General features: G+C 43.4%; 1 protein-coding gene across 6 annotated transcripts in view; it reads right to left on the bottom strand.

Annotated features, from left to right (window-relative positions):
- LOC106586176 (protein TANC1) overlaps window positions 1–17402 on the bottom strand; it is a 285715-nt gene that overhangs the window by 93418 nt on the left and 174895 nt on the right. For all 6 annotated transcript variants that reach the window (XM_082968891.1, XM_014173128.3, XM_014173131.3 and 3 more), the window contains one exon: window positions 12551–12865. In XM_082968891.1, the coding sequence (XP_082825017.1) occupies window positions 12551–12865 (315 nt within the window). The remainder of the gene's footprint in view (window positions 1–12550; window positions 12866–17402) is intronic.

Genomic DNA, 17402 nt, shown 5'->3' with positions numbered 1-17402 from the left:
AAAAAGTACTATCTTTGTGCAGTTGTAAATCGTAGTCTGGCTTTTTTATGGCGGTTTTGGAGCAGTGGCTTCTTCCTTGCTGAGCGGCCTTTCAGGTTATGTCGATATAGGACTCGTTTTACTGTGGATATAGATACTTTTGTACCTGTTTCCTGCAGCATCTTCACAAGGTCCTTTGCTGTTGTTCTGGGATTGATTTGCACTTTTCGCACCAAAGTACGTTCATCTCTAGGAGACAGAACGCGTCTCCTTCCTGAGCGCTATGACGGATGCGTGGTCCCATGGTGTTTACACTTGCGCACTACTGTTTGTACAGATGAATGTGGTACCTTCAGGCGTTTGGAAATTTCTCCCAAGAATGAACCAGACTTGTGGAGGTCTACAATTTCTTTTCTGAGGTCTTGGCTGATTTCTTTTGATTTACCCATGATGTCAAGCAAAGAGGCACCGAGTTTGAAGGTAGGCCTTGAAATACATACACAGGTACACCTCCAATTGACACAAATTATGTCAATTAGCCTATCAGAAGCTTCTAAAGCCATGACATCATTTTCTGGAATTTTCCAAGCTGTTTGAAGGCACAGTCAACTTAGTGTATGTAAACTTCTGCCCACTGGAATTGTGATACAGTGAATTATAAATTAAATAATCTGTCTGTAAACAATTGTTGGAAAAATTACTTGTGTCATGCACAAAGTAGATGCCCTAACCGACTTGCCAAAACTATAGTTTGTTAACAAAAAATTTGTGGAGTGTTTGAAAAACAGGTTTTAATGACTCCAACCTAAGTGTATGTAAACTTCTGACTTCAACTGTATATAGGGGGAATAAGGTGCCTATTGGGACACACCCCCAGTGTTAGTTAGTGGGCTCTGGTATAGGCTTAATGCCTCCAGAAGCCTCTTGGCATCTCCCACCTCAAATCCCTCTCTGACCCGCCATGTCAAAATGCCCTGAGCTGGAATTGACTAAGTGCAAAATGGAAATCAAAGTCGCTTACGCACAGATTTTGGCACGTAACCAAGTTAACAGATTACGCTCGATACCTCGCTGGTTGTCGCTGGCTGCATGGCGAGCAATCTGATTGTTATGAAGAAAATAAATAAACTAATGAGGATGTAACAGCCTGCATAAATCTGTTTTATCGCCTGTTATTTTGTTACCAAACACAAACCCCTTTATTTATCCCACGGTAAGACATGACAGAATATATGAGGAGTAAGTTGCTCCCCTAGCGGGCACAGAGACTTAGATCTGACCTGTTAGTGTGGTGCAGGCAGAAGACACTGCAGACACTGCAGGGCACATAGCAGGATGCAGAAAAGCTTTAAAGTAGACCAGAGCACACAAACTTCACTGGAGCCCTGCATTACACTGCCTACATCCCCAGAATGCTGGTCAAGCAATACAGGCAAACTACATGTATGGAAAGACTCAATATTAATGTTATATGAAATAATTAAGGTAAGTGTACCTATTAAGCCCGCCAAAATCTAAGTTTAGACATTTCTAACATATACTGCCCTAATTTCTGTTAGAAAAGTTGAGATAGAATGAAAGACTCATCTCTCACATGAGGTTTTATGACTTTACTTAAATTCTTAAATAAATATTTGATAAAATATGTGAAAAGTCCGGACTGAGCATAATTGGTACCGAAAGCCCATAGGTGTTCCAAATAAGCCCACCTAATTTTAACAACGTACAAACTGACATTTATATAAAATGTGATTATATTAATCTCCCCTAAATTTTGTAAAATAAACTGATAATTACTATTCATCATGAAAGTAGCACTCATAACAGGGGGGTCCAATCGTATCCACAAAGACCAATGTGGATTTAGGCTTTTGTTCTTGCCAACTAGTACACACCAGTACTTGGTTATAAAAAAAAAACTGACCCTCTGTGGATAAGAAGCCATGCACAAAGACCACAACACACACACAAGTTTCAATGAATTATCTGAAAGCGGATTCACATTTGCTGTCCTGCTATTCCTGTTAATTAGTTGAACTTCCTAAAGCCTATCTGAAGACTGTTTCAAATCTCCCTTTCTACTGTTGTATTACAAAATTACAGGTGGTGGACCAACAAACAGAATCACCTGGATGAATGAAGGACAACAATATGACAATGTCACTTGTGGGAATTTACACATAACTGTAAATAACTTAATAATAAAACATCTGATTGGTTTAGAATAAAAACTGCTATGGACATGACAACCAGATTAATTGATTGAAACATTAAAGAGCAGAATTGTTTTATTTTTTACTTGAATTCAAAGATGAAAATGGGCTTAATAGGTACACTTACCCTAACAATCACAGAATTTATTTTGAGGATCACCAGGATCCAGACTAAGAAAAAAGTATAGATTCCACATATTCCTGATATGCAGTACACTCAAGTTCTAGTTCATTCAATGAAGTTACATGGCAAAATACAATTGAACTCTAAATTGTGTGATGGATGAAATTAAAAAAGGATGCTAATAAAGTCCCACAAGGAGCGAATCCACAAAGCAAAGAAATGTTGGGACCTGTCAGTCAAACTCTGTCAGATGGCTCACTGGAGGCTGGTAGCATACTGTGCTCGGTTGTCTCTCCACAGGTTTATATAAATCAATAAGCACCACTGAGTTGAATGCTAATTGGCTGCTCGAAATTGGATCCGATCGATCCCTGAAGGAGAGGTCTTTATCTTTGCTCTGGCTCTAACCTTCTTCACCCATTGGGCAACTTTGTGAAAAAGGACAATTCGGCTCACGTCAATGTGACCTTTCAAAGTGTTGTCTTTCAGGCTACGTCCCCAATGGCACCCAAATGTAGTGCCCTATGTAGGGAAAAGGGTGCCCCTCAGTCTCCAAACTGAGCCAGTCAATGTCCAGATATGGTCAGAGGCAATGTTCCCTCTAATATTTTTCAGCTCTGAGCAAATTTGAGGTCTGCTAAGCGCAAACTTGAACATCGTAAAATGTCTGTGCAACTTCTGCCGAGTGTTTACTGTGAGCACTGGGGCTGTACCCGCTTTCATTTACAGTTTTAACAGTGGCCAAGTAGGCTACTGTGGCTATTCGATCATAATGTAGGCCTACCAGAGTGGCCTACCATCAAAAACAATGGAGAAAATGCATCCCATTACATTTTAACATAGAAATAGCAGTTCTATCATTCAGCCTACAGTAACAGCCAATCTGTGTTCAATGTAGGCCTACATTCCATGAGACTTTGAAAAGAACACGCAGGGCTTCAAATGAACCTGATTATCCACTTGTCCTTCAGACAAGGAGGTGACTGAACATTTTGTTGTGTTGTTTGATGCAAGAAATCACTTTACAAAATACAATGAATCATTATTCCCATACCATTTATTACAGAGAACAAGACAAATTATGCTACCCTCTGCCTATTGGCTACTTAGCTTATTCAAGCCTGTCTCAAAATACAACACTGCCCCTTTAAGACATAAAAAAAGCTCTTTACCTGACCTGCTTTTCAAAGATGGCTAGAAATGTAAACATTTTGTGCTCTTGTAGGAAGTAATCACTCCCACATTGCTGACTACAAATGATCATTAACTGGGCTAATAACTCACTAACTAGCAAAGGATATGAACAAATGTGCACACGTGGCTACATGCAGGGATGCAAACTGGTGAGGGCCCAAAAAGGTAAAACTTTTGTTTGTTGCACTGAAACATGCAAAAAAATCCCTGCTAGGGAGAAAAACAGGTTTTACCTAATTAAACAACAAAGAATATGATCTACATGATCAGTCGCTGTGTGTAAAATAAAGTGGTTCATGTGAACCTAACTCACAGCTAAAAAAAATGTAAAGAAAGCAACCCAATGTTATTTGTTGCCTAGACTTTACTGCAAATGACACTCAAGTCTTGAGAAAAAACAATACAGTAATATTGCAGTTAGCTATGACAGCCTTTATAATAGAACGCTTGTGACCACACACACATCTAAATATTGCACTTGGGGAAAAACCCCCATCTTAAAGTAGAAATAGAATGAAACAAACAGGCATTATATTTTTGCTCTATTATAGTGGCCACTATAGACATTGATCAAGTGCACAAGGCTACATGTGTGCAAAAATAACGTTCACTGAGTAAAAAATGTAATAACCCCCTCACTCACACACAAGTGTTACTGTCAAGTTCAACACAACTAAAGCAATATCTTTGGGCTACAGTGCACATTATTACATTGTACACTTTCTGCCTGTGGACATCTGTTCGACAATGTGCCAGCAGCAGAGCATGATACCATTTGTTGGCATAATTGATCTCTTTCAGGCAGAGAATACACCTGGCATACACCTTTTTATCCACTGTATTGAAAAAGTGAGAAAGAGGGAACGTGTGGGGTGTTCCTTTCACCTCTATAGTGGCATCCACTTGTTTAAAGCCTCATTTTCACCTAATTCTCTCATTCTGAAAATTAACCAAATACTGTAGAGGGAAAACATTAGTTCACAGAGGGTAGTTAGTTAGTTCGCTAGTTAACTAGATAATAACATTTCACACAGATTGCCAGGGTCCATTAAGCAATTAACGTGTTATAACTTGAGGAATGGCAAGGAGTCATATACCACCTAATACTATAGCGAATATGTTAGTTACTAATGTTATCTCAGGGCTGAGCCTTGGATACAGCCAGTATTGCTCCAAACGCGAAACACTCGTTCCCTTACAGTCAGTAGTGATATAAAGCCCCCGCAAACTTTTCTCATCGGATCTATACGAATCATATAGGTCACCTATTTTGAATTCGAAAAGGCGAATTTCGCCGAAAGGTGAACAGTTTGCATCCCTGTACATGCAGCTGTCGCTTTGATCTAAAAACAAGCGCATAATAATCGCAACCGCTCATGCTGTAAAACAGTCCAGTTCAATGTGAACGGCACAAATCCATATATGGCAATGGTCAATTTGCATATACAGTGCATTCGAAAAGTATTCAGACGCCTTCCCTTTTTCCAAATGTTGTTACTTTACAGCCTTATTCTAAAATGGATTAAGTAAATAAAATCCTCATCAATCTATACACAATGCCGCATAACAATAAAGCGAGAACAGTTTTTTTTTATGTTTGCACATTTATTAAAAATAAAAAACAGAAATAACTTATTTACATAAATATATTTACAGAAATTCAATTGATTGGACATGATTTGGAAAGGCACACACCTGTCTATATAAGGTCCCACAGTTGACAGTGCATGTAAAAGCAAAAACCAAGCCATGAAGACGAAGGAATTGTCCGTAGAGAGACAGGATTGTGTCGAGGCACAAATCTGGGGAAGGGTACCAAAAAATGTCTGCAGCAGTGAAGGTCCCCAAGAACACAGTGGTCTCCATAATTCTTAAATGGTAGAAGTTTGGAACCACCAAGACTCTTCCTCTAGAGCTGTCCACCCGGCCAAACTGAGCAATCGGGGGAGAAGGGCCTTGATCAGGGAGGTGACCAAGACCCGAGGGTCACTCTGACAGAGCTCCAGAGTTCCTCTGTGGAGATGGGAGAACCTTCCAGAAGGACAACCACCTCTGCAGCACTCCACCAATCAGGCCTTTATGATAGAGTGGCCAGACGGAAGCCACCCCATGTAAAAGGCACCGCTTGGAGTTTGCCAAAAGGCACCTAAAGGACTCTCAGACCATGTGAAATCAAGATTGAACTCTTTGGCCTGAATGCCAAGCGTCACGTCTGGAGTAAACCTGGCACCATCCCTACCGTGAAGCATGGTGGTGGCAGCATCATGCTGTGGGAATTTTTTTCAGTGGCAGGGACTGGGAGACTAGTCAGGATCAAGGGAAAGATGAACGGAGCAAAGTACAGAGAGATCTTTGATGAAAATCTGCTCCAGACCACTCAGGAGCTCGGACTGGGACGATGGTTCACCCTCGAAGAAGACAACGACCCTAAACACAAAGTCTCTGAATGTCCTTGAGTGGCCTAACCAGAGCCATGCCTTGAACCCGATCAAACATCTCGAGAGACCTGAAAATAGCTGTGCAGCGACGCTCCCCATCCAACCTGACAGAGCTTGAGAGGATCTGAAGAGAAGAATAGGAGAAACTCCCCAAATACAGGTGTTCCAAGCTTGTAGCGTCATACTCAAGAAGACTCGAGGCTGTAATTGCTGCCAAAGGTGCTTCAACAAAGTACTGAGTAAAGGGTCTGAATACTTATGTAAATGTGATATTTCAGTTGTTTCTTTTAATACATTTTCTAAATACCTGTTTTTGCTTTGTCATTATGGGGTATTGTGTGTAGATTAATGAGATAAAAAGAAAAATTATAATATTGAATAAGGCTACAACGTAACAAAATGTGGAAAAATTCAAGGGGTCTGAATACTTTACGAAAGCACTGTGTAGGCCTTACTGCAGCTCTGATTGGTTATGGCTTACCGGTCTGTGCAGAGTACAGGCCTGAGTAGTGCCTGTCAATACAATAGAATCGTACTCCGATGCACTCTGTCTACAACAAAATCTCTTGCATAGTTAGGTTTGAATTCTAAGTCTTGTATAGTTTGTTTTGTTTTTGGTATGTTACATGGAAAGTGGCTAATATTGCATTGATTCGATCCCAATTCCCACAGTAAAGGCACACGTTGATAGTGTTAACTAACAGAGAAAACTTTAGAAAGTTGAGTGAAGTTCAATCTTGTGCTTCTCTGCACGGGCTGATTTTTCTTATGTGCTGCAGTCCCTGGGCACCTCTGCACCCACGCACACTCGCAGCTTAGAGGGAACTTTGGTCAGAGGTGACAAAATGGACGCCATGTGCACCATCAACATCAGAGAAATAGGTGGAGAAGTCTTCAGGGAACAGTGAGACTCCACATACACATTCTCATTGAGCGAATGGGAAACTTGACAATAAAAGCATACCCAAAGAATCCTCTCATAAAATCCATACGTGACTAGACAAAACATAAATGCTGATAAAAACCAGTTAAGCCTGTTCTGGTTCATCACCTCATCCACCAGTGGTTAAAACACATGACTTTATGATTTGAAGTAATGACTGTAACATAAGCAAACCTGCAGAACATCTGGGGACCACTGAGAGTGTGTCCATCTGGGACTCATGGAGATGACATCAGTCTAAGAGATGGGACGCAGCTGTTTGCAGCAGTCACTATGTGCTCCAGTAAAAGTAGTCTCCTATGAAGAGGGATCCATAGTAACCAGGAGATGGAACAATGGCCGTCAATGATGCCTACTTCTGCTCTGGGGTGGGGGGGGCAGGGCAGCGGACCTCTGTCAGCCACAAAGGAACAATCACCTAGACACCGTAACACAAAGGAATGCTGAGTAGGGCAGCAGGGCAGTGACAAAGACTACCTGTGCAGACTGGGCACCCGGCACACGACTGTGAACCACAATAGTACTAATGCCTGCCTAGGCAATGCACCAATCAACATGTTCCAAGGTTGGGTGGAGTGCCCCTTGGCTATGTGCTGTGGCCGAACCATTCCACAGCTTAATGCCGTTTTACTGTCTGGAGAAATCTCCACCAGCGGTTCAATGGGAGGTCTTTGGACCATGGACCATAGACCATTAATGTAGCCTTTGATTCCCTAATCCACGGTAAATGGCTTAACTCTGATGACTTGAAATATAATTCTTATTATTTGAGCGTAACAAAGAATACAGAAGGCTTTAAGCTGAATTCTTTTCCCGAAAACCCCTGAATCTGCACTGGATGAAGGAGGCATGGAGGTGTCAAATTGGATTTCAGCCAAATCTGAAGAGCTTACAATAGAGCCAAGACAGAGCCCTTTTCTTCTACTCTGTACCCCCACACATCAGAGGGGTAGAAACTAAGAAGATCTCTTTCAGCTGCACCGAGTCCCTACCTTCCTCGCCCTCTCAGTTCTCATTTAGAATTCTGCTCTCTGAAGCCACCACTTTACATGCAGTATTATAATAACATTTACATATTTACTTTCCGTTACAGAGCCCGTGTCAAAGGCAATTCTTTTTGAAGCCGGTGGCACCTGTGATGGAGTGTGGGTTGGGCTAGGAGAGAGTAATCTCTGAGATGTTTTCAGAAGCTTATCCCGTAGCCACTGTCTGTGTGTCACACGGCACCCTATTCCCCTATACAGCGCACACTTTTGAAGCACATCCTTATCGAGGTGAAGCTGGCATTTAGCAGTAACAACACATTACCAAATAGAGTGGTCTGTTGCTGGTAGCATAACATTAAGCACTAGAAATGACTCTGTAGAGTTACTATGTCTCTAGTAGTGTGAGTTGCTCTGTGGTGTCTGATGTGAAAAACAAGTGAAAGAAAGCAAAACAACATTCCGAACCGTCTCTTCCTAAAACAATCTGACAGAGTGTGTGCGACTGTGCATCAAAAGTGGTGCACTATATAGGGAATAGGGTGCCATTTGGGACGCATCCAGGCACTGTTGCCAAACTCTGTGCAGCTGGAACTGTTGCTGAAATCCCCCAATGGCGCGGGTTAATTTCCCAGCCATAGCAATGAGAGGTAGGGAGAGTGTGACAGCAGTCAGATTAGGGGCTGTGTGTGAGTAAGACATCACTAATTTATGATTAGGCTTCCAATGTTACAGTCATTTGTAATTAAACCCACAGTCTCGTTCCCTGTCGCATCTCATTTATATTGGGTGGTTTTTAAATGAATAGAAATGTGATGATGCCCGGACCGGTTGTGTGGCTTTTTGCCAGTCTGACTGCTTTAATAATTCAAAGTCTGCATCCTAAATGGCACCCTATGGGCCCTCGTCAAAATGAGTGCACTATACAGGGAATAGGGTGACATTTGAGATGGAAACAAATGCCACATTTCAATGGAGGCATTGTGACTCAGATACATATACAAAAAAAAATGTCCTATGCAGAATGGATGGAGTAAAAAGAAGCTTTACAGACATGTCCTGCTGAGAGACAATACAATTAGGGATTTATTCCAACAGATTTTGGAGGGGCTTACAAGCCACGAGAGTCAATCAAAATCACAGCAAAAATAGGAAAATATCCCCTATAAAGTCCAGTCTTCCAGCAGGGTCTGACTAGACAAGACAAGCAGCAGCCAGAGGGGGATTGTACAAAAATAATTATCATATTGTCAGTGTTATGTTGCGAGTTTGTCTGTGTTTTGATTTGAATTAAGCATATTTGTGCGCTTATGGTGGGTCAATCGACTTGAGTCCTGCTTTGCCCTGAGAAAATGGCAAACCGCTTGTTGATTTTCTGAGCAAAGAAATTTGGTGGTTTGGTTTAATGAGTAGGATTCAGGTTTCTGTCTTCTCACTCAGACAGGTGGTGTATTGGTGTGGATCTGGACCTAGCTAGTTAGCCACAGCTTAATGTGCAGACTGTGCTGCTTGGATTTCCCACAGCAGCAGCTCGATTGTTGCAGGCCAGACACGATGTCCGCTGTAATCACGCACACTGCAAATGATACTTCTGAGCAACACGGATACATTCCCTGCGCATATCTCACATTTTAGCAGGGCTGTGGGACATTAGACAGACTCCACTAATTCACCCCCAGAGAAATGGACCCTTTGTTCTCAGGCTAAAAACATCCAACCACCTGAGAAGGGGTCAAACGCTTTTGTATGTGCAGACAGAAAGAAGTCTAAAGGACAAAACAGACAGTTAAAAACAGTGGTCCTATCACCTCTGACCACAGAACATTAGCCGTCATTTTCGGTTCATTTCCCGACGATTCCACATGTTGAATCACCATCGTTTGTAGACACCTAGCAGGTGAGCTGACGTTCTATATGGTGTCTGTCCAGTCCATAATAGTTCAACTTTGAGCCAGCAGGTCAGCAGAGCAACAGAGAGACAGCAGCTATTCCAACTCTTAACTCCTGAAGTCCTGGTAGGAACTCTGCCTCACAGCGTGTTAAGGCTAGGGCTGGTACAGTTAAGCAATAAGGCCCGAGGGGGTGTGGTATATGGCCAATATACCACGGCTAAGGGCTGTTCTTAGGCACAACCCAACCTGGAGTGCTTGGATACAGCCCTCAGCTGTGGCATATTTGCCATATGCCACAACCCCCCCGAGGTGCCTTATTGCTATTATAAACTGGTTACCAATGTAATTAGAAGAGTAAAAAGAAATGTTTAGTGTGGAACGAACAGCTAACTGAAGATGAGACGGCCGGGCATTCGTGCGGTTGAGTCGGTTTCTGCTATAACATGGACTCTACGACGTGATGAAACTTTGTTGCTCCTTGCTGAAACAAGCAAGGTGTTGTAGCAAACAAGTCTTTGGTTGCATAGGCAACGCCATCCTCTGGACTCTAATTAGACTCTAGTCTGCCCGGTAACAAGTCACAGGATGCAGTATTCAAACATATCGCCTCAAATCCCTCTCTCACTCTCCTGGCAGATCAACGCCCCCCTTCCTGCAGCAGCACATGCAGTCAGGAGCGGACTTTTTAATTATTATGATTTTGTACGTTATTACAGTGGTTGCGGTCATTTGGCTGACCAATAACCATCATCCAAAATACCATGACCATCAAAGCCCTAGTTAAGGAGCTCCAATCAATGACAGCTTGCCTTTCAGCACTTTGGCAACAATCAGACTATGGGAATTTCATTACGACTCCTCTCCTCTACGACACGGCCTGGCATCACATCACATCACACCTCTCTCTCTCGCTCTCTTTCTCAGTCTGCCTACTGTCTCTCTTTCTCTCTCTCCCCCTATCACTCTCTATCAGTCAGTCCCTCTCTATCAGTGTGTCCTACAGATTATGGCCAGACATCTTTGATGTGACAGACTGGTGTGTGACAGGGACAGGAAAGGGGCAATCACAGGACAACAAGAGGATCAACTGGATAGCTCTGGATGACTGTGGGATGTTGCTATACTCTCCATATAGAATGTTTGGTATGAAGCTACAGATAAGGCCACCCTAACCCTATATAGTGCACTACTTTGACCAGAGCCCAATGGGTCCTGGTCAAAAGTAGTGCACAATATAGGGAATAGGACGCCATTTGGTACTCAATCAAAGGTAATGGCTTCATCCAACTTTCTCGTGATTACAAAAGCGCAAGATGACGTTCAACCTTCCTATAGTCTCTCTCTATCAAGCATTGATTAATGCACACACAATGTATTAACCTAATTAAGACATCACATTTAACCTACTATAGCCCTCTCGTAAAAGAGCGAGTGGAAAATAATTATCCCAAATTGCACCCTATTCCTTATATACGAAGGGACTAGGGTGCCATTTGGGATGCAACTCAAGCCCCACTCATATCCCTGGCCCCTGGTGACAGGGCAGAGAACTTGTCTTTCCATGGCATTGCTGTCTGCTCCCAGGGCAACGTAACCAACCATAAAATCAGAGGTGTGAATCCAACTCAGTCCTCAGGGGCAACACTGCATAACAAACTCCTCGTCCGAGAGCAAAGAAGGGGCCGATGGCCCCTGGGCTGTTAGCTTTACGAGGCAGTGAATGTCCGTGAGTGTGTGTTTGTCCGTGTGTGTGTGTGTGTGTGTCCATGCTGTTTGAGCTGCGTCGGACCAAAACAACAGAAGATGTTAAAACAGGTTATGAGTTATTGGAATAATTAGGTCGTTAAATGCAAGAGGCCTTAGTGAATTCTCCACACAATGCCCTGTATGCACATCTATACTCTTTATATGGCAAAGTTGTAGATTTATCAGCATGCAGTAAAGATGAATGTTTTGTGCACCAAGAGCAAACAGTGTGTAAAATCCACTGTTTATGCACGTTTGTGTACAAACAGCTAGCTGTAGAACACACAGTACAATTCTCACTCACTCACTCACTCACTCACTCACTCACTCACTCACTCACTCACTCACTCACTCACTCACTCACTCACTCACTCACTCACTCACTCACTCACTCACTCACTCACTCACTCACTCACTCACTCACTCACTCACTCACTCACTCACTCACTCACTCACTCACTCACTCACTCACTCCTCTCAATTTCAATTCAATTCAATTCAAAGGGCTTTAGTGGCATGGGAAACATATGTTAACATTGCCAAAGCAAGTGAGGTAGATAATATACAAATAATATACATCTCTCCTTCTCTCTTTCTGTCTACTGAATTGACACATCAACGTCTCGTCCACCCCCGTTTTCTTCTCTCCATTTCCCTCTCACTTGGTCAGCCGGGAAAAGGACAGAGTTGTGTGTCAGTCAGTGCCACAGTCACACAGGGCACTGTGGCTTAGCTGGCTCTCTGAGGACCTGAGTCAGGACGTTCTGTGAAGTACAGACACTGTTGGGTCCTAAAGGGTCACAGACTAACACCTTCCTTTCCAGGATCTTCCTAAGGAGATAATGCAGACACAAAGTCAAGATGAACTAAGTCAAATTTGAAGGAAGATTCACTGAGCAAGGATGAAGGAGCACTTCCTCTGATGACCCGATACCAACTCAAACCAGTGTACATGTCCAGATAACTCAAAACCAGTGTACAAGTCCTGATAATATCCCTTCTCCGCATAATGAATCACCCTGAGCCAAGGTTTCTTACCTGCAACAGAGTTGGGCCGCGGCATCATGAGGGACAATGAGGTGTGTGCTGTGGGGTATGGAACGGGGCCCTCTCGTGGGTGGCTTGGTCCTACTGCTACACCTCCTGCGGCCCCCGCTGTGGGGTGCTCTGTCCTGGACGGGGTGGGGGTCTCTGGGGGCCCACTGGGGTCTTCCTCCGCCACGGGAGAGCACGTATCGGCCCGCACGCTGGGCGCCAGGCCATGCTGCCCGCTGCTCCTCAGGCTGCCATCTTTACTCCATTCCAGGCTGGAGCCGCTGCGGTCGTCATTCTCTGAGGAGCTTGTGAGGGTGGCTGAGAGAGAGAGAGAGAGAGAGAGAGAGAGAGAGAGAGAGAGAGAGAGAGAGAGAGAGAGGAAAATCGGTGCAGTAAGTCATTGTCATTATCAGGAATTCTCTGCACCTTGATACGGAGTGAAACGACATTGTGCTATAATGGAGAAGTTATGAGTCTTTAGCATTTCCACTCTGTTTTCATTGACCTCATCAACACCCTCCACCTGATCTGATATTTACCAATAAATGTAGTTCCAACTCATGAGAATTATCCAGAGCTGGCATGGTGGGGTAGATTTAGATCAATAGAGCCTGCCCCAAGTTTTTTAGTCTGTATTAACCACCATTATTTTCCCTTATTAAAGGTATCTTGAATGGAGTAGCTTTCAATACTCAAAAGTGTACACTGTACATCAAATATGTTTGCCTCCAAACAGTACTGTCTTCTATCGAATAGAACACGGTGTGATGAAACTGAAGTTGATACTGTAGTAGGGTTGCAAAATTACGGTTACTTTCCCAAAATTCCCACATTTTCCAGAAATTCAGGATGGAAGGTTCCCGGAATCAGGAGAGAATAAGCAAGGAATCCTCCAACCAAGATCTCTGGGAAACCTGTGAATTCTGGGAAAGATACCATTTGACTTCAAACTTCCATTTGAAGAGTTTAGACAGGTGTGTGCTTACATGAAAGCAAATCCCCTTTTAATCCTCTCCTCAGGCCTGGCTGACCATGCTAAACAGAATCACTAAAAGTGGTGTGGAAAGGCAAAAGCCACCAACTGGCAGCTGGGCTCCAAAACATGGGAATGCTTCCCAAATTTGACTGTCAAAAGTAGCACACTACATAGGGAATAGGGTGTCATTTGGGATGCTCAAATGTGCAGTCAGAGGAAATGCGTCTGTTTTTGGCAGCTTTAGAGTAGGCCCACTGTACCACATAGCTAATCTGGATTTCATAACGGTGCTGTGTGTTGCATCGTCACTAATAATAACATAACAAATACGTCTGGGATAACTAGCCTGATGCTTGTGCAAATATTCAGCAATTCAGAAATCCCTAAATGTTGTAACATTTGATACAGTGATTTGATTCACAAAGATCGAACAAAGTGGTCTGAATAAAAAGGTAAAACAGCCTACCTTCTTACACTAGCTTTACCATCTCCTCACTCTGCTTTAGAACATGAATAACTGGTTATCACCATTATTACAACATGAATAACTGGTTATCGCCGTTATTTACAACATTAATAACTGGTTATCACCGTTATTTACTTAAGTGATAATGCCCTCGAAGTCGGTGTTTGGAGGATATATTGGCATGGGTGTTGTTAGGCCCGAGATGAAGTCGAGGACCGGCTTCGAGGGCATTATCACTTTTATACAACGGGTTACCAACATATTCAAATAATGGTTGGCATATTTTCAGTAAAAATGTTATTTTGATTTATTTATTTCTACTATTTCATCCTTCCACAAGATATAGTCCCAACAAAAATCTAGGGTTGCTACCTAAGCCGGCTGGTCGTTCTTTCTATTGGTTCGGTTGCCAGAGACTCGACCCAGTCGTTCCGTCTTTTTGTTCTGTATCTAGAGACGTGACCCAGTCGTTCCGTCTTTTTGTTCTGTATCTAGAGACGTGACCCAGTCGTTCCGTCTTTTTGTTCTGTATCTAGACGTGACCCAGTCATTCCGTCTTTTTCTTTTGTATCTAGAGACGTGACCCAGTCGTTCCGTCTTTTTGTTCTGAATCTAGAGACGTGAGCCAGTCATTCCGGCTTTTTCTTTTGTATCTAGAGACGTGACCCAGTCGTTCAGTCTTTTTGTTCTGTATCTAGAGACGTGACCCAGTTTTTCTGTCTTTTTGTTCTGTATCTAGAGACGTGACCCAGTCGTTCAGTCTTTTTGTTCTGTATCTAGAGACGTGACCCAGTCGTTCAGTCATTTTTGTTCTGTATCTACAGACGCGACCCAGTTGTTCAGTCTTTTTGTTCTCTATCTAGAGACGTGACCCAGTTGTTCTGTCTTTTTGTTCTCTATCTAGGGACGCTACCCAGTCATTCGTTCTAAATGTTCCATTGCCATCCTGACTGACAACCTTCTTATCCTATGTTTGCTAGCTAGCCAACTACAGCTAACTTACAGTCCTGTCAAACAGTGCAGCCAGAATAACAACGAAGTAACTACATTTTTTGGTTACTACATGATTCCATATGTGTTATTTCATAGTTTTGATGTCTTCACTATTATTCTACACTGTAGAAAATAGTACAAATAAAGAAAAACGTTTATTTGACGTGGGCTATGGCCAAACAGTAGCCTGTGTGAAGTTGGGTTAATAAACCTCTGTCTGGACAATTGTTGGTCGTGCTGCACCTCGCTCCGCGGGTAATATTACAATTCATTACATTACATTGGAACGATTTGATTAGTGTATTGTTAGCTAGCTACATAGTTGTATCTGCTGTCTTTGTATCAAGGATAAAGGTGTAGCTCTGAGGAACTAACAAGGTTAGCTAGCCAGCTGTATTCGTTCGTTCGCGCTGTTTTCGAAACGGCGTCAACACCATAACACCACAGCCACTGCTAGCTAGCCAACTTGACCAATTAGCAGTACTGTAGAAACTATATACATTACAACGGAACGATTTGACTAGTGTAATGTTAGCTAGCTACATAGTTGTCTTTGTATCAAGATAAAGGCGTAGTACAGAGTAACTATCAAGGTTAGCTAGCCAGCTACATTTTCGAACATTGTCTACAACGCGCCCACTGCTAGCTAGCTAACCCTACCAGCTAGCTGTATCATTTTTTTGTCAATAAGATTTTTGCAACATAAGCTTAACTTTCTGAACATTTGAGATGTGTAGTCCACTTGTGTAGCTAGCAGGACTGACTTTGTGTTAGCTAGCCAACGTTTAATTACTTCTGCGTTATGAACTAGACACGGACACGAATGATCCATTGGTAGCTTGTTGTTACCAAGTATTGGTGCTAACCGTGTGTTATAGGATGCTAGCATGCTAGTTAGCTAGTTAGCTATGGCGTCATAGGACACGGTGCACTAGGTGGGTTTTCACGGAAGAATACTGTACCAAGTTATCTAGCGGAATAAACTAAGTTTGAGCTTATTCCTGGAAACATTGAACCACTGTAGTTTACATCAATTTTAATTTCTAGTGGTAGCTAGAAAAGTTATATTTTAGCGTTTTAGTGTTTCAGTGAATTGTTAGTGAGGGATACCCTGCTCTCTCGCTTCCCCAGTTGTTTAGTTAATTTTTCATGCCAATCTCCTTTGCATTAGCTTAGCCTCTCCTGAAGCCTATCAACTATGTGTCGGTCTATCCCTGTTCTCTCCTCTCTGCACAGGCCATACAAACGCTTCACATCGTGTGGCCGCTGCCACTCTAACCTGGTGGTCCCAGTGCGCTCGACCCACGTGGAGTTCCAGGTCTCCGGGAGCCTCTGGAACTGCCGGTCTGCGGCCAACAAGGCAGAGTTCATCTCAGCCTATGCTACCCTCCAGTCCCTCGACTTCTTGGCGCTGACGGAAACATGGATTACCACAGAAAACACTGCTACTCCTACTGCTCTCTCCTCGTCTGACCACGTGTTCTCGCACACCCCGAGAGCATCTGGTCAGCGGGGTGGTGGCACTGGATCCTCATCTCTCCCAAGTGGACATTCTCTCTTTCTCCCCTGACCCATCTGTCTATCTCCTCCTTTGAATTCCATGCTGTCACAATCACTAGCCCATTCAAGCTTAACATCCTTACCATTTATCGCCCTCCAGGTTCCCTTGGAGAGTTCATCAATGAGCTTGACGCCTTGATAAGTTCCTTTCCTGAGGATGGCTCACCCCTCACAGTTCTGGGTGACTTTAACCTCCCCACGTCTACCTTTGACTCATTTCTCTCTGCCTCCTTCTTTCCACTCCTCTCTTCTTTTGACCTCACCCTCTCACCGTCCCCCCCTACTCACAAGGCAGGCAATACACTTGACCTCATCTTCACTAGATGCTGTTTTTCTACTAATCTCACTGCAACTCCCCTCCAAGACTCCGATCACAACCTTGTATCCTTTTCCCTCTCGCTCTCCTCCAACACTACTCACTCTGCCCCTACTCAGATGGTATTGCGCCGTCGCAACCTTCGCTCTCTCTCTCCTGCTTCTCTCTCCTCTTCCATCCTATCATCTCTTCCCTCTGCTCAATCCTTCTCCAACCAATCTCCTGATTCTGCCTCCTCAAAGTCCTCTCCTCCCTTTCTGCATCCTTTGACTCTCTATGTCCCCTATCCTCCCGACCGGCTCGGTCCTCCCCTCCTGCTCCGTGGCTTGACGACTCATTGCGAGCTCACAGAACAGGGCTCCGGGCAGCCGAGCGGAAATGGAGGAAAACTAGCCTCCCTGCGGACCTGGCATCTTTTCACTCCCTCCTCTCTACATTTTCCTCCTCTGTTTCTGCTGCTAAAGCCACTTTCTACCACTTTAACTTCCAAGCATCTGCCTCTAACCCTAGGAAGCTCTTTGCCACCTTCTCCTCCCTCCTGAAT

This window comes from Salmo salar, chromosome 25 (assembly GCF_965601325.2).
Source record: "Salmo salar chromosome 25, fSalSal1, whole genome shotgun sequence".
NCBI classification, from domain to species: Eukaryota; Metazoa; Chordata; class Actinopteri; order Salmoniformes; family Salmonidae; genus Salmo; species Salmo salar.
This window is presented reverse-complemented; position numbering and strand designations above follow the sequence as displayed.